Consider the following 17593-nt stretch of genomic DNA (forward strand, 5'->3'; position numbering starts at 1 on the left):
AAGATGAATTGTTGGGAGAAACAAGTAAAACCTGCTCACTATTTACCAAAGCTAAATATATACATTCTTTGTCTCTTGTGTGCACGTACTTGTATTGTTTTGAGTTTTCACTTGCCATTCAACAGACTATCGCCGTCAAACATTTCTGCTTAAGTTTTATTATTAACTATCTGATTTACAATGGATAAAACACTAGCACTCCATTCAGACAATGCCGAAGACGTTGCTACCTCGTCTAGTTACCGCCAGTTTAAAATACAACACTTTCATCTTGATCTTCAAGTGGATTTTGAGCAGAAAGTTATATCAGGTACTGAAACGATACAACTGAACTGCATTCAGGATGGCCAAAGTGAGTTGCGACTTGATATTCATCCAACTTTGTCGCCACAAGAGATCTCATTCACTCGTGATGACCAAATCTGGACCACAACTGAATTTCTCATTCAGGAATTCACAAGTTATGGCACCACATTGATAGTGAAATTTTCCACACCTTTTAAATCTGAGGACAAATTTCAAATTACAATCAAATATACAGCTTCTGACGGACCTGGGGTAAGCATATTTCATACATACAGTTCTTTGCATGATTTAAACCAGATCTAGGAACAATGCTTTCTTTTCCCTAGACTTGTTCTCTCATTCTTTACATTGCTCAGGGTGATGATCATTAATAATTATTGTGTGAACCCTTGTTTTAACTTGCCTACCTCCAGCATTTTGTCGAATATTTTGAGGATTGAGTTTTTTTTTTAATCGAGTACTTGGGCCATCAACCCATGTATGTTCTCATAGGTGTGTTGGCTGGAACCTGAGCAGACTGCAGGAAAAATCAAGCCTTATGTTTATACACAAGGCCAGGCTGTGCTCAACCGTTCCTTCTTTCCTTGCTTTGATACCCCAGCAGTCAAGAGCACATATTCAGCTGCTGTTAAGGTGAGGCCACTCTGAATAATATAATCAGATTCAGAAACATATAATCAGAGATACAAACTGCTTTTTAAACAAGTCAAGACTTTAACAAGTTTTTCTTTGAAATGAACTGCACCAATGTTTTAATTTTTACAATAAAAAACGGAATAAATATGCCATTTTTTTATTTTGTGTCAATCTTTCACTTCAAATACCGGGTTTCTATATAAAAAAGAGCATACGAAGAATCAAAAAAGATTATTTGTGGAGTTTTTTTCTGAATAAGAACGAGTCTTAAAGAAACTTATAGACCCAGTACCTTTTTATTTTGATGATCTCTATTTTCTTTATCAGGTGCCTGAGGGGTTCACAGCTGTTATGAGTGCTAATAAATGGGAGCACAGAAAAGCAGACAGCACTTACTTGTTCACTATGGATCATCCCATACCTGCCTATCTCGTAGCAATGGCAGTAGGGGACTTGCAGTCTGCTGAGGTTGGACCCAGGTAATACCTTTCTTTGAATCGCTTAATAAAAAATAAGAGCCTATGTGTGAAAACTCATCTTTTCAGTCTAAACACAATTGTTATTCTATTGTGCAATGATTGGTGCCTTGTTTTCTTGTAAATGAGCATTTTTAATTAGACTACTTAAAATATTAAATAAATGTTTTATTTAATAAATATATATAGACAAATATTTTTTTCTGAATGGCCTGAGGCCGGGATTTGAAGCAAAAGCTTTTGATTAACATGTAATCAGTGTTGGGGTAAGTTACTTTTAAAAGTAATGCATTCACTGTAAAAAAAATCCGTAGAAATGTCAATGTTGTTGCAGCTGGGTTGCCGGTAATTTACCGTAGATTTACATTTATGTTATTTACTGGAAAGAGTTAAATAAATTTTGAATATTGACAGGTCTTTGTCTTTACAGAGTGAAACTATACAATAACAGCCTCATGCAAAGCATTCTGGGAACCATAAATCATCATCAACCTTTTTCTGTTTTTTGCTTCAGATTTTGTTTCCCAGAATGTTTTGCTTGATGCTGTTTTTTTGTTTTTACTCTGTAAAGACAAAGACCTTTAAATGTTAAATGTTCATTTAACGTTGAACAAACTCTTGCCAGTAAATAACACAAATGCAAATCCACAGTAAATTACCGGCAACCCAGCTGCAATTTCTACTGATTTTTTTACAGTGTACAATATTAAAGGCAGAGTCCACAATGTTTGAAAAACGCTTTGGAAAAGGAGACGGGCCGACTACCAAAACACACTTATAGCAGTAAGGAGCGTGTCTACTAACTGACATCCTTGCCGGGTTGCGTATGTGTGGGTCGGGTCTATCAACAGAAGGTCCAGATTCTATTGGGGTAGGGACGTGTTTGTTTAGGTGATTTCAAATATCAACATTGTCTTTAAAACATCGTGGACTCCGCCTTTAAGTTGCTCCTCCCAAAAAAACTAATTGCGTTACTTAGTTACGTTTCATGGAAAGTAATACTTAAGTTACTTTTGCGTTACTTTTTGTTACTTGACTGAGGCTTGATCTCTTTCAGGCCTTGCGGGTGTTTTTATGCCTGAGAAGTTCTGCATTCAGAAATTGCATATTTCCATCGCAAAAATGTCAAGCTCTGGCCTGCCATCTCCGTTTCTGAATGTGTAATTTTACATGACTATTCAGTTTAATTTAGTACATTATAATTCTATTTGAAAATTACCTTGCATTACTTTTTTTCAAAAGTAACTCAAATATTAATGTGTACATTACTCGTTACTTTAGAGAAGTAATATTATAATGCACATTACTTGTAATGCGTTACTCCCAACACTGCATATGTGCCGAGAGCATTCGGTTAATATTATTATCTCATTTTTGACAGAGATGGTGTTAGTGGCTTTTGCATGTGAGCTCCTCAATTAAAGATTGCTTATTTGTATGTGACAAAACATTTAAACATGGTTAAAGCTAAAACTAGTTGTTCAGATAGAAAGAGCTTGAAAAAAACTTTACAATGACACCAAGACCCTGTCTATGAGTTATGTTGTCATATGTTTTCTACTGTTTACAGAGCACAAAGCCTGACAAAGGCCTTTATCTCAACAAAAAAGTTTGCAGCAAGATTGATATCTTTCCTGATGTTTTTTCTATTATAAGGACTCGTGTTTGGACAGAGCCGTGTTTACTGCAGGAAGCCAAGCAAGAGTTTGACAATGTGATCGAAGAGTTCCTGTGTGTGGGAGAAAAACTGTTTGGACCCTACGTCTGGGGAAGGTAGAGATTTTATTTAGTGTAATGCTATGCTTTCCTATACTGCAATTATATGCCCTGTGGTGTAACTGTGTAGGTATGACGTTCTGTTCATGCCTCCATCGTTCCCTTTTGGTGGGATGGAGAATCCCTGTTTGACATTTGTCACACCTTGTCTGTTGGCCGGGGATCGCTCTCTGGCTGATGTGATTGTGCATGAGATCTGTCACAGCTGGTTTGGAAATCTGGTCACCAACGCCACCTGGGGTGAATTCTGGCTGAATGAGGGCTTTACTATGTATGCTCAACGCAGAGTTTGCAGGGAACTGTACGGTATGCTAAAAGTCATTCATTGATGCATAGTAGATAGTAAGTAATATAGCACTGTACACAATGGAGGTGAATTGCTTGTTTTTGAGTATATTAATAAATGCAGATCATTTTATGCTCAGGAGAGGCTTATACATGTCTGGAAGCAGTGATTGGTAAAGCCCTTCTGCGTGAACATATGGACAACACAGGAGAGGATCACCCTCTCAACAAACTACGTGTTAAGATCGAACCAGGTAGATCACAAGTAGTTATCATTCTCTAATTTGATATACATTTCCAAGTCAGTATAAAAATATCAGTAAATGATGTGTTTCTATGTATATACAATTAATGTAAATGTACACTTATACAGTATATATACAATATATAGGCACTGCATATTATTTTTAAATAGTTTGTAAAGAGTAGGTTCTGTCTTTTCTTATACAGGTGTTGATCCGGATGATACGTATAATGATACACCATATGAGAAGGGATTCTGCTTTGTGTCCTACCTGGCCCATCTTACAGGAGATCAAGCCCGCTTTGATGCATTCCTTAAGGTTAAAACGCATTATCTTAGTACAACTTTAGAATAAAGTTTGTATCTTTCATGTATTTTAATACAAAGTTTGCACTGTACACTTATAGTTCAATAAATCAACAACTTTGTCTTTTTAAGGCTTATGTGGAAAAGTTCAAGTACCAAAGTGTGATGGCAGAAGATGCTTTGGAGTTCTACCTGGAATATTTCCCAGATCTTAAAAAGAAAAACGTCCACAAAATTGAGGGTGTGACAAATTACAATTAATAATTTTTGCTAAAATCACTGATTTGAGATGGAATTGGTACTATTTGTTCAGTAAGTCTTTTGTATACAGCATTAGCTTTTGTTTTTTTCTGTTCAGGTTTGACAGCTGGCTCAATGTGCCTGGTTGGCCTCCATATTTTCCTGATCTCTCTGCTGGCCAACAGCTGATGAAACCAGCAGAGCAGTTAGCTGAATTGTGGATTAACCCAAACCTGGACTTGGAAGCCATCAGCCACATCGATATCAAATCATGGGAGACCTACCAAACTGTACACTTCCTGGACAAGATCCTAGAGAACTCACCCCTTCCAGATGGTACCAGTTGTATGTTTATAGGAAAAGTTTGTGTTTTTATAAAGAAAAATATATACAATATTTTTTATCAACAGGTAACATAAAGAAGCTGGAGGAGTTTTACTCGCACATCACTGGGTCTAACAACGCTGAGCTGAAATTACGGTGGGCACAGATTGTTGCAAAGAACCTGCATGAACCAGGATACCAACATATTCACAGTTTTCTCACCAGTCAGGTCAGAGTTCATTTTAATGATGTGACATTTGTCGAGCAAGCAAAAAATGGGCATGCCGGATGAAGCCTGGATTGGAAGCTTGTGTTGTTAATGAAGAAATCATGTGACCAATGACAAGCAAAGCTTCACTTTCTGCTCAGTCAAGTGCATGCTTTGTGTGTCAGAAACCTAGAGCTTATTTATGTGTTATTTGCCTTATTCACATTTTAGTCCCACATAGTACTGTATAGATAGTATTGTATGTACATATATATACTTCTTTTGTGAGTGTGATTATGTGTGTGTAAACATTGTTCTGTACGATACAGTATCGAATATTAACTCATACTGAAATGTATTGCCACACTTGAATGTTCAATATAATTATTTAATTTACCTATTCACACACATGTTGTAACATGTTGCTTTATTTGTACACATAACATTAAAATTTATCAGAATTTAGCTGGTTGCTTCTTCCAGAAGCAACTTCTATATGTCCTTTGAACCAGCAGATTGCACTGTTTTCGACACTCTTGAATCTTATTCCGAAACAGTCAGGGGAAGCTGTGCACTTCTTTTGAGGCATTACTACCGTGGCCTGGAAAGGCAAAAATAAATAACAATGGTAAATTACTTAGTTACAAGATTAAAAACAAATTTACAAGTTTTTTTTAACAAATTTACAAGTTTTTTAACAATTTACAAGTTTTTTAACAAATTTACAATGAGCGAACAAAAGTATAAGTGTTTAAACAAATTTACAATGAGCGAACAAAAGTACAAGTGTTTAAACAAATTTACAATGAGCGAACAAAATTACAAGTTTTTTAACAAATTTGCAATGAGCGAAGTTTTAAAACAAATTTACGTTACAGCACCATGTAAACAAACTCGTCACGCTTCCCCGTTTCAGTCTATGTAACCCCGGGAGCGAACGAACAATGCAGTCCTGATTAAAAAGTTTGAAGCACCCTCTCGTGTTGTCTGTAATCTAATGAGAAAGTCAGTGAATTATTTTGATTACTGCCACCCAAAACGTGTGCAACTTGGAAAGCTAGCGTTAGCTAACTAAAACTATTTCACTTACCTGAAAATAAGGTCCAATATCCCTTTAAGTTACTTCGGAAGCGATGAAAGGTTATATATTATCACTCCCTTTTCGTTAATAGGATGTACAGCCTAATACACAACATCGCATTCACAACTCTCATGTGATTCACGGCGATACTTCCGGGTTTCTTCCCACTGGAGGCTCGGATGCGTGACGTCAGCGTATTGTACCTACCCTTTCCGTAATAAACGTAAATTTGTTTTAAAACTTGTAATTTGTTCGCTCATTGCAAATCTGTTAAAAAATGTGTACATTTGTTTGCTCATTGTAAATTTGTTCACTCATTGTAAATTTGTTCACTCATTGTAAAGTTGTTAAAAAACTTGTACATTTGTTCACTCATTGTAAATTTGTTAAAAAGCGTGTATATTTGTTCACTCATTGTAAATTTGTTAAACAAACTTGTAATTTGTTCGCTCATTGTAAATTTGTTACAAAAACTTGTACATTTGTTCACTCATTGTAAATTTGTTAAAAAAACGTGTAAATTTGTTTAAAAAAACTTGTAAATTTGTTTTTAATCTTGTAAATAAGTAATTTACCATTGTAATTTATATTTGCACCTTGAGGCCACCGTACATTTCCCATTAATAGTTTATTTTTATTCACTTATATATGTTTAGATAAATAAATACATATATGAAAGTTTTACAGACTTATTTTCATGTTTTGTTTACAGGGAAAGCAGAGGTACACATTGCCTGTTTATCGGGCCCTTTGGAATGGATCAGAGGAGACGAAGGCTTTGGCTATGGAGATATTCTCAGCCACTTCAAATCAGCTTCACATCAATGTTTGCAATTATGTTAAAAAGATATTGGCTTGAGCCTAAATGTATGCAGCGGTCTGGTTTTTACATGCCTCTTTCTTAAAATCTTAAAATGATGGTGCTTTGATTACAAATATAACAGTTTGATTGTTTCCAACCTTTTTGTGAGCAAGGGCTACCACAATGGATAAAACAATCTGGAGGAGTACTTTTTTGATATACTGTAGTCTTCTCAAATTTTTTTTATAAATTTTATTTTACTTGTTGATTTGTTTTATCATTGTTTAAAATGTTAACATACATAAAGAAGCCAAGCTAATATAACAAATGATGTAATAAATAAATATAAAAATTGAGGCTGTGTTTTAGGCCCCATGTTAGAGACTACTGGTTTAAGACATAACTTCCACGTTTATACATTTGTAAATTATATTTGATTTTCCTTGATAAAAAAGTATTTTGAATTTCTAAAGTGACTTTTAATTTGAACTCTTAAGACTTTTAAGTCTTGTGGGCTTCCAATTGACTGTCTCAAGCAGCGCAGTGCAGTAACAAAGTTGGCAGTAATGTGCGTTGCATGACTTCGCCTGACTGCGTGTTGTTATGCGCAAAGAATGCGCAGTGTTGTATGCCTCCAACACAAATCTCTCCGCCTGCATGTTCAAGGCAAGGGTGTGTCAGTGTACGTTTAATCTACTGGTTGACACGAAGGTTTGTCTTGACTGAATAATTTCAAAGTTGATCAGCCGTCATGTGTTGCGCGATGGTAAGTTAAAAGATGTATGACAAGTGTATTTTAATATAAGCTGTTTAACTTTCCTGTAATTCCGAAAGACGCTTCGCAAAATACTGTTCTGGCTTGCGACCAAGTTTGTTGTTTCACATACTAGCATTGATAACGTTAGTTATCATGTTTTATCAGCACATAGCACACTGGAAACGTTGTGTCATATATATATAAAGAAGTCTATTCAATTAAAAATGTACAGTTTTCTGGCCAGAAAAAAGTAGTCGTGGGGACCTTGTTTGGTAGGGGGATAGCAAAAACAGAAACGTCAAAGATAAAAATGTACTCGTGTCTTTGTTTTCTTTTTTATGTAGATTATGAATGGCTGAATTAATGTCTAACCTTTATTTTTGTCATGCAGGCCTTAAATCCCATTACTACGCACTTTTTTTTGTGAATTTCAGAATACTACAGTAGCAGTAACAGTTGGAGTAGTGGTGGTCTCAACAGCAGGTGTACTGTGTTATCTTTATCTAAACAGGAAAAGGAAACCAAAGATTACACTAATTGATCCCTCTGAAAAATACAAACTGAGGCTCATAGATAAAGAGGTATACAATTGTTTACTTTCCCATACATAATTTTATGTTCGTGGAAATGAAAGGATGCAGTGTTTTTACTATACTTTTTTTCATATAATTTTTCCTATAGATTTTAAGTCATGATACCCGCAAATTTCGATTTGCTTTGCCTAGCCCAGAGCACGTGCTGGGTTTACCAGTAGGCAAGCAATCTTAATGAGTGAACCAATATTGATTGTGAGTGGACTGTGATGGCTTAATGTTTAAGGATCTAAGCTGTTTTTGTGTGTGTGTGAATTAGATATATTGCTTAAGTATTCATGATCTGTCTTTTTCTCTCTTTCAAGGCAAGCATGTTTATCTCTCTGCCAGGATTGATGGTGCGTTGATTGTGCGCCCCTATACGCCGGTGACCAGCGATGATGACAAAGGATATGTTGACCTTGTTGTTAAGGTTTTGTATGCCTGAACTACACCTAAAAGCTCATTTGGTTTTATTACTGAGCTATCTGGATGTTGATACATGTTACTTTTCAGATTTATTTTAACAACGTGCACCCCAAATTTCCTGAAGGGGGGAAGATGTCCCAATACCTGGAAAGCTTGAGGATTGGAGACATGATCGACTTCAGAGGACCGGGAGGTTTGCTGGAGTACAAAGGGCAAGGTCTGACTCTTGTTTTTCATATTTGACAGTCGGTGCATGTTAAGATGACTGTATGTATTTACACAGCGGCAACACCTTACATCTACATCTCCATCCAATAGGTCGATTTGCTATACAGGCTGATAAAAAGGCTCCTGCTGAGATTAAGGTTGCAAAAGCGCTGGGACTTATAGCTGGAGGAACGGGTACAGTTGTTTCGTCTTTGCTTCATTTATAATGGAGTCTTATGTGACTGTTCGATTACTCAAAGCAACTGATGTTTCCTATGTGTAGGCATAACTCCTCTGTTGCAGCTTATTCGTGATATCATGAAGAATCCAAGTGATACAACTACGTGCCACCTGCTGTTTGCCAACCAGGTAAGTGTCCCATTAGAAATATATAAATAAAGGGATAGTCCACCTATTAACACAAATGGATGTGAGAACGTCTTGCAGGACTGGCTGTCATTTTATGGTGAACTGTCCCTTAAATGAATCACTTAATTCTCTCTCTCTGTATACTAGACTGAGAGGGACATTCTGCTAAAGGATGAGCTGGAAGAGATTCAAGCAAGGCATCGAGATCGCTTTAAACTCTGGTTTACAGTGGACAAAGCACCTGCTGGTATGACGCCTCCTAGTTGTATGTAGTGCTTGATATGTCTATGCAGTACATGGTCTTCTTCTGACAGTGTCTTCCTCTGACAGATTGGGAATACAGCCAGGGCTTCATCAGTGCTGAGATGATTAAGGAGCACCTGCCTCCGCCCAGTGATGACTGTATGATCCTCATGTGTGGCCCACCTCCCATGATCCAGTTTTCCTGTAATCCCAGTCTGGACAAACTAGGCTATCGCCAAAGCCAGCGCTTTGCCTATTAAACCTTTGTGGATGACACCAAAATGACACGACAGATGCTGACTTGCTATCACCAAATCAAGCTAATGCACAGATATAGCATTATAAATCTAAGCGTGCATAGCCACGTTAAAAATGCATTTAACTTTTAAGTGCCAGCTTATAATTGATCGTATATTAAAATCCCTTAATACCATATAAAGATGGTCTGCACTATTCTTGGGTTTACCTTTCACCATTGTGGATTTGAGTTTGTTTATGCACTAAAAACTGATGCTGTAGAAAAGCCCCAATCTAATGCACTTAAAAAGGCACTAGTGTGTATTTATTATGTGTGCTATTTGACATTAATGCTGAATATATTACTTGCGACTTAACTGGTATTATGTGCACATTGTTAATGGTGTATATTTGTTCTCACCGGGGTATTTTTGTATGCATGCCGTACTCCATATGTTTATCTGTTGTTAACCATGCTTTAAAAGCAATGGCTGTATTTTATACAAAATGCACTAAAGGAAAGTGGAGCTGGGTGCTCATTAAAGTGATTTTTCCACAAAATTTGTGTTTGTTGCAATAATACATGGTCAAATCAGATGATTAAAAATGAATTATGAATGTTCGCATTTGCATTGGAAGATCATGAGGACTGGCACGGACAAGAATCTGTGTTTATAAGAGATTGCCTCCTAAATAAAAAAATAGCTCCATCTTGAAATGGGTGGTTTCCCAGATTTGGCTTATCCTTGCACCAGAATTGAATGCATGTTTGAGCTAAAACATGTACTGACATATCCTAACATATATCAGTGCAATTGTTTTGTCTTAAAATGCACACCAGTATTGTTTTTTGTAAGCTTTTTCCCTGTCCGGGAAACCGCCCTATAGTGTTTTCATCTAAAGCCTGCCAGCACATGCTGGGTAAATGTGACAAGATTATCTTTAACCCTATGGTACCATGTTGCATCATAGCCTATTTTAGCATTTTTATATATAACAAATATGTTTATTGAAATTGTTAGTGTCCAATTTCATGCAAGATTTAACATCACAAATAATGTTTCTTCACTGACATCATAATGCGTACCATTGCAGTATTTTGTCTGTGTTTCTCCTGCAAGCTCCACCATTACTGTCTGGCTGGTCCTCAATTCGAAGACTGCAGCCTCCGGAGGTCGCATATGCAGGCTGCATACGTCATCAAGCCTGATTTATTTAAGTTAATTGAGGATTACGTTCGCAAATCATAAACATATTAAAACCATTTACGATTAATTAAGAATAATAGTCAACTTTGTAATTGTTAATATTTTGAAAAAAGTACTCTTGATGACGTATACAGCCTACAAACGCGACCTCTGGAGTCTGCATCCTTCGAATTAAGAACGACCAATAAGCAAAATAACCTTGTTGGATACGCACGGCTCTAAATTTGGAGAGCCCTAAAATAAATGGGTCGGACAACACTGATTATGAGAGCTGTGGGGTTTTACTAAATTTTCACCAGAAGGTGGTGCCACTGCGGTGTTATTTTACAGACAACAGAGAGCCAGTTTAAACTCGCCGTCTCTCTACACAGCACCTCTCAACTCTTTATTTTCCTATCCTGCTGCGGCTGCTGTGTGGAAACCATCCGGAAGAGATCGCATTACTTGAACAGCAGATCTGGACCTGATAAGGTAAGCATCTGTACGATTAAATACACCTTTATTTGATAGACACTGAAATGTTGAATTTCTATTGTTTCAAACGCCTCAGTATAGCGGTACGCAGCGGTTTCTGTGTCAATGCTAACCTGCCCTAATGCAACAGCGCTTCCTCATTTAAAGCTTCAAATGATGTCGTAGTCATGAATGCATCATTGTTAAAGGTTAAAGCCTTGGTATTAATAGAATGGTTATGTTAATATATTATGTGCATTTTTGTTATAGACTGTAAGTGTTATGACGTGTACCGGTGTGTTTTTGTCTGTTCGTCCTCTAAAATTATCCAAAAATACTGATGGGTTCGTTAGCCTGGAAGCTAATTACCGTTAGCCGTTGTTATTTATCTGTTACGTCAGCTTGACTCCATGTTCCCAATTCATGCTAAAATTCATATTAATATAAAGTGTGCATTTACAAAAATCAAACGAAGTACCTCTTGACAACGTGTTTGGACACAATATGTGCATTTGAACGGTTTAGATGTGTTTGTATTGTACAAAATATGTTTTTAAGGTAAACCGTTAACTAGGTTAACTAGGTGTGTTTTGAAACACAGCCATATAAACATTGGAAATGTTTGTCAGAAATAAAGTATGCGCACACACATTTTAAATAGTTATATAAATATTTACACATATATTATTATTATTATTAATTTTTTTATTAATTATTATTAATATTAATATCTATCTATCTATCTATCTATCTATCTATCTATATATATATATATATATATATATATATATATATATATATATATATATATATATATATAGACTTGGCTCAATTTTTCCAAGCTGTTGCAGTCACTGGTGGTGTTATAAGTTGGTCAATAATGTTTTCTGCTGACTGAAGCTAGTATTTTTGGCAGGCAGTAAACTGAAGTGAGGCATCAGAGGTCCAGGAGGGGTCACAGGGCAGTCTACTGATGTCAGGCCAAATCAGGTCTGCCAGTTATACGGACTGCCGGGTCACAGAGGAATGCCATGTTCCTGCTGACGTGGAGCTGATGGAGATCGGTCCCCTGCTGGAAGAGAATGGCCCTGTAGGAGCCAAAGGACTCCAGTCGGAGGCAAGCGGCATAATTATCAATTTAAATCTCCTGCATTCGCATTCAATGCACGCAGAAAATGTTCTAGGCTCATTTTATGTGCTGATTGTGTCTGCAGGGAGCCAACGGTCCTGTAGATGATGAAGAGGAGGAGGAGGACGTTGGAGATGTTCTGACACTACCACTGCAGGCGCACCATGCCATGGAGAAGATGGAAGAGTTTGTGCATAAGGTTTGATCGTCAAACGTGTATATTTGTGACGTTTAAGGTACTGTACGTTACATTAAGTGATAATACGGTTGCCGTTCGTTCCGCAGGTGTGGGAAGGTCGCTGGAGGGTCATTCCCTTTCACGTCCTACCGGAGTGGTTAAAAGACAATGACTACCTCCTGCATGGTCATCGGCCTCCAATGCCTTCCTTCCGTGCCTGCTTTGGGAGCATTTTCAGGATTCACACAGAGACCGGGAATATCTGGACTCATTTGTTGGGTAGGTTAGGGTTACGCTGTTGAGCCGTAACCGAGATGAAGCGGCTATTGTGCACCTCATGCATATATTTAGTGCATTAAGTGTGCCTCAGATCGATGACAAGGTTGGGAAACAAACACCACTGTCATGTGAGAGCATGTGGGATCAATTTAAACCTGTTACTTATAATATAAATATAATCTTCTGTCAACAGTGCAACTGTAAACGCACACTGTTTGTTAGCAAATATTTGACCCTGCTTGTAAAAAAAAATCATGGCCTTACTCAGTATTGAAGATATCAAGGAAATATTTTCACAGACTGTTCTTTACATTATGTGGATGATTTTACAGTAAACCACAAAAAATGACTTAAGCTGTGTTTTCACCGGTAGGGTCTCATATGAAAGATATGTTGTCATAAAGATGATGTATTGCAGTAATAAATCAACAAACTTGTTTGTTTTTGCACAGGTTTAATCTTATTCTTGTGCCTGGGCACACTTACATTGCTGAGACCCAACATGTACTTCATGGCCCCCTTGCAGGAGAAGGTTGTGTTTGGCATGTTCTTCTTGGGTGCTGTACTGTGCCTCAGCTTCTCCTGGCTTTTTCACACCGTCTACTGCCATTCTGAGAAAGTGTCTCGCACTTTCTCCAAGTGAGTTCGGTGTTTACATGTTAAATGTACGATTTAATGCTCAAAATGGATTGAAGGTGACTTTCTGTCGTCTTGTGTTTAATCTCTCTAGACTAGACTACTCTGGCATTGCTCTGCTGATCATGGGCTCTTTTGTGCCCTGGCTTTACTACTCGTTCTACTGTTCGCCTCAGCCGCGTCTCATCTACCTCACAGTCGTCTGTGTTCTGGGCATTGCAGCCATAGTCGTCGCCCAGTGGGACCGCTTCTCCACTCCCCGCCACAGACCCACCAGAGCAGGTGCTGTTATTGTGATGTGTCGACACAGTAGTTTATGCCAGTTTGTTCATTTTTTATGCTAAAAATTGTACGGTACTATGTAAGTCTTAAAAGTTATTTTTGCAATGGTACAATGACTATTATTCTGTTTATTAGAAGACTAGAACTAGAAAATACATTATATTTGCATGCAGTATTATTAAAATCGAGAAAAATTATAGGCTAACGTGTCAAGTATTAAGTGTGAGCTCCTACATTAAAGCAATATCGGGAACCTGCAGGCTCTCTTAAAGTATGCCTAATGTCAGATGTATTTGAATTCACCTCCATCATGCAAACATTTATTTATGAAAACATTTTTGATTTCCCTTTAGGAGTTTTCATGGGTCTTGGATTGAGCGGGATTGTCCCCACCATGCACTTCACCATCGAGGAGGGTTTCGTCAAGGCCACTACAGTTGGACAGATGGGCTGGTTCTATTTAATGGGTGCAATGTACATCACAGGTGCCGGGCTGTATGCTGCACGAATCCCTGAGCGCTATTTCCCGGGCAAGTGTGATATTTGGGTAAGTTAAAGTATTTTTCACTAGTATATTCACTGTTTGACAATAACACAATAACAAAGGAGAAGCTTAATGACATTATGAAGGAGAGTGGAATGATGGGAGATGTTTTTTCACCATCCATGAGAATCATGTTCATGGATGAGAGAATAATTCGTGCTTTTTTACATGTACGTCACATTATTTTATGCCATCGTAATGAATTAGCTGCAAAGCACGACAGCTGTGTGCTAGATTCTGCATAACTGCTACTTCCACATTTGTCAGGTCGTGTTGCCATAGTTTTTACAACTGGAAACTGAGGATAGCACGGTCACTAAATGGGCGACAATTTCAAGGGACGAGCCTTTATTTAAAGACTTTTAAAAGGATGCATAATATACAGTCCGGAAAATAAGTATTTAAACACCCTGCTATTTTGTGAGTTTTTCCACTTAGAAATCATGGAGGGGTCTGAAATTGTCATCGTAGGTGCATGTCCACTGTGAGAGATATAATCTAAAAAAATCCAGAAATCACAATATATGATTTTTTTAATCATTTATTTGTATGATACAGCTACAAATAAGTACTATCAGCTAGAATTCTGCCCCTCAAAGACCTGTTAGTCTGCCTTTAAAATGTCCACCTCCACTCCATTTATTATCCTAAATTTGATGCACATGTTTGAGGTCATTAGCTGCATAAAGACACCTGTCCACCCCATACAATCAGTAAGAATCCAACTCTAACATGGCCAAGACCAAAGAGCTGTCCAAAGACACTAGAGACAAAATTGTACACCTCCACAAGGCTGGAAAGGGCTACGGGGAAATTGCCAAGCAGCTTGGTTAAAAAGGTCCATTGTTGGAGCAATCGTTAGAAAATAGAAGAAGCTAAACATGACTGTCAATCTCCCTCGGACTGGGGCTCCATGCAAGATCTCAGCTCATTGGGTCTCAATGATCCTAAGAAAGGTGAGAAATCAGCCCAGAACTACACGAGAGGAGCTGGTCAATGGCCTGAAAAGAGCTGGGACCACCATTTTCAAGGTTACTGTTGGTAATACACTAAGACGTCATGGTTTGAAATCATGCATGGCACGGAAGGTTCCCCTGCTTAAACCAGCACATGTCCAGGCCCGTCTTAAGCTTGCCAATGGCCATTTGGATGATCCAGAGGAGTCATGGGAGAAAGTCGTGTGGTCAGATGAGACCAAAATAGAACTATATGGTCATAATTCCACTAAACGTGTTTGGAGGAAGAAGAATGATGAGTACCATCCCAAGAACACCATCCCTACTGTGAAGCATGGGGGTGGTAGAATCATGCTTTGGGGGTGTTTTTCTGCACATGGGACAGGGCGACTGCACTGTATTAAGGAGAGGATGACCCCCTGCAGTGTGTGCAAACCTGGTGAAAAACTACAGGAAACGTTTGACCTCTGTAATTGCAAACAAAGGCTACTGTACAAAATAGTAACATTGACTTTCTTAGGTGTTCAAATACTTATTTGCAGCTGTATCATACAAATAAATATTTAAAAATCATACATTGTGACTTCTGAATTCATACTTGTTAATTTTCTCTCAGAGTGGACATGCACCTACGACAATTTCAGACCCCTCCATGATTTCTGGGTGGGAGAGCTTGCAGAGTGGCAGGGTGTTCAAGTACTTATTTTCCTCACTGTACATAACTGTATATAGTTATCTATATGCAATACATTATGCATAACTATATTATCAGTGTTGTATAAAGACCTTACATAATAAACTGTATTGTTGTTATTATTACCTTAGAATGAGCCGTTTTATCTACTTACATGGAAGTCCCTGCCATGTTTCTACAGTAGCCCTAAATGGACAAACTTTTTTACAGAGCTAGTTTCATCCATTGACTTAGACAACGATGTGTTTGTACTGTGGCAGCTACTGTAGCTTCTCATTGCGTTTCAAACATGAAGTTGGTTGCAATTCACAATGTCACAGCTAGATATCGCTATAAAACCCACAATACACATTTTAAAACAGGAAATTCTCCCTATTTACAAATCCTTGAGAACTTTTGGGTTTATGTGACAATTGTGTTATAGATATATACAGCACTTTGTTTTTCGCAGACTTCAAAATGACCTAATTTGCTCTTTTTTTTCCAGTTTCATTCGCACCAAATATTTCATGTTCTGGTGGTGGCAGCAGCCTTTATTCATTTCTATGGCGTCTCCAACCTGCAGGAGTTTCGCTATGGCCTGGAGGGAGGCTGCACAGATGATTCTCTTCTCTGAAAGCTGTAACCTACATACTTCAAACCCATTCCTTATGATTTATCATTTCGTTTAATAGATTATTGTTGTTGTTTAAGTTTTAATTTGATGTTTTTCTGATTTATTTGGCTTTTATTCCTCATTTCTTACTGTTACGGTTTATAAGCAATGCATAGATGTGAGGTTTATCATCATTTGTCTAATGACAAAGCAATTCAGGATCTCTTCAGGATGAGTACTTTATTTGATAAAAGTGTATGTGTGTGTGTGTGTGTGAGATTAAAGGGCACCGTAGGCTGAATGAGTAATTTATGGCTGGATTGTGACCCTTGTCATTTAATCTTAATTTGAGCACAATCTTTTGGGTTTAACGTGTTTCTTTTGACGTGAAAAGCACTTTTCTAAAAGTTGTAGAGAAGCTCCCTTATTACACGATGCATCAAGGTTCTTTAACCAAAAGATCATTCTTGACACCATTTGATGCACACCCCAATTGTTGCCCTGAACTTCACTGATGGACATCGTTTCTGTCATTAGTTTCATACAGACTGTAAAACGCACAACTGAGAGCAACTGGGTTTAAGGGGTTTAGGTAAAGTCTACCTATTTTGAACATGAACAATTTCTTCATGTAACCTTCTAGGTCAAACAAAAAAGTAAACAGGTCAACTGTTGCACCTTACAGCACAGATATTGAATACCAATGTTATAAAGCTACTGCATAGATACCTCTGTGCAGTCTGTAAAGTTGAAACTTTCCTGTAAAGTATGAAATTATTCCTGTGCCTTAGGCCACTGGAAATAGATTTAAATAGATGGGCCAAAACTACAGTGTAGTAAATTTCATCAGTCACAAATAAAACTAGTAATATTACTTCGCAAGCAATTCAATCAAATTATATAGAAAGATTGACCTTTCTTTATTAATCTTCTCAGACTGCAGTTTGTATAAAGTAGTGTTCGATTCTTTTTAAAGATATAAGCTTATTGTGTGGCTCTACCACAATGACTAAACTATCCATATATTCATGTGTTATGTGTAGAGGTGTTAAATCATTTACATTTAACTGAAATGTGAAATGTTTAATAAATATTTATGGATCTTACTCTCTTGTGATTTATTTACTGGAATACATTTGAG

General features: G+C 37.4%; 3 protein-coding genes across 4 annotated transcripts; all 3 read left to right on the plus strand.

Annotated features, from left to right (window-relative positions):
• Window positions 1–43: 43 nt before the first annotated feature.
• On the plus strand, window positions 44–7102 carry LOC129427146 (aminopeptidase B-like). The gene is made up of 11 exons (XM_073876074.1): window positions 44–558; window positions 799–939; window positions 1270–1421; window positions 3075–3191; window positions 3265–3500; window positions 3620–3733; window positions 3930–4042; window positions 4162–4273; window positions 4384–4605; window positions 4680–4822; window positions 6595–7102. The coding sequence occupies exons 1-11, from the start codon at window positions 181–183 to the stop codon at window positions 6739–6741; spliced, it is 1875 nt and encodes a 624-aa protein (XP_073732175.1). The 5' UTR covers window positions 44–180; the 3' UTR covers window positions 6742–7102.
• Window positions 7103–7288: 186 nt separating this feature from the next.
• On the plus strand, window positions 7289–10059 carry cyb5r1 (cytochrome b5 reductase 1). Its single transcript, XM_055183430.2, has 9 exons — window positions 7289–7450; window positions 7876–8022; window positions 8123–8195; window positions 8340–8446; window positions 8530–8659; window positions 8761–8844; window positions 8933–9018; window positions 9166–9265; window positions 9349–10059. Exons 1-9 carry the CDS (start codon window positions 7436–7438, stop codon window positions 9519–9521), a joined length of 915 nt encoding a protein of 304 aa, XP_055039405.1. The 5' UTR covers window positions 7289–7435; the 3' UTR covers window positions 9522–10059.
• An 879-nt stretch (window positions 10060–10938) lies between these two features.
• On the plus strand, window positions 10939–17558 carry adipor1a (adiponectin receptor 1a). Of its 2 annotated transcripts, none has more exons than XM_055183429.2 (8): window positions 10939–11177; window positions 12080–12276; window positions 12374–12487; window positions 12574–12745; window positions 13198–13384; window positions 13476–13663; window positions 14017–14210; window positions 16345–17558. In XM_055183429.2, the coding sequence occupies exons 2-8, from the start codon at window positions 12133–12135 to the stop codon at window positions 16471–16473; spliced, it is 1128 nt and encodes a 375-aa protein (XP_055039404.1). In that variant the 5' UTR covers window positions 10939–11177; window positions 12080–12132; the 3' UTR covers window positions 16474–17558. The 2 variants fall into 2 exon arrangements, with proteins under 2 accessions (XP_055039404.1, XP_055039403.1); XM_055183428.2 differs by having other exon boundaries at window positions 10940–11177; window positions 12076–12276.
• The last annotated feature ends 35 nt before the right edge of the window (window positions 17559–17593 follow it).

This window comes from Misgurnus anguillicaudatus, chromosome 14 (assembly GCF_027580225.2).
Source record: "Misgurnus anguillicaudatus chromosome 14, ASM2758022v2, whole genome shotgun sequence".
In the NCBI taxonomy this organism is placed as follows: domain Eukaryota; kingdom Metazoa; phylum Chordata; class Actinopteri; order Cypriniformes; family Cobitidae; genus Misgurnus; species Misgurnus anguillicaudatus.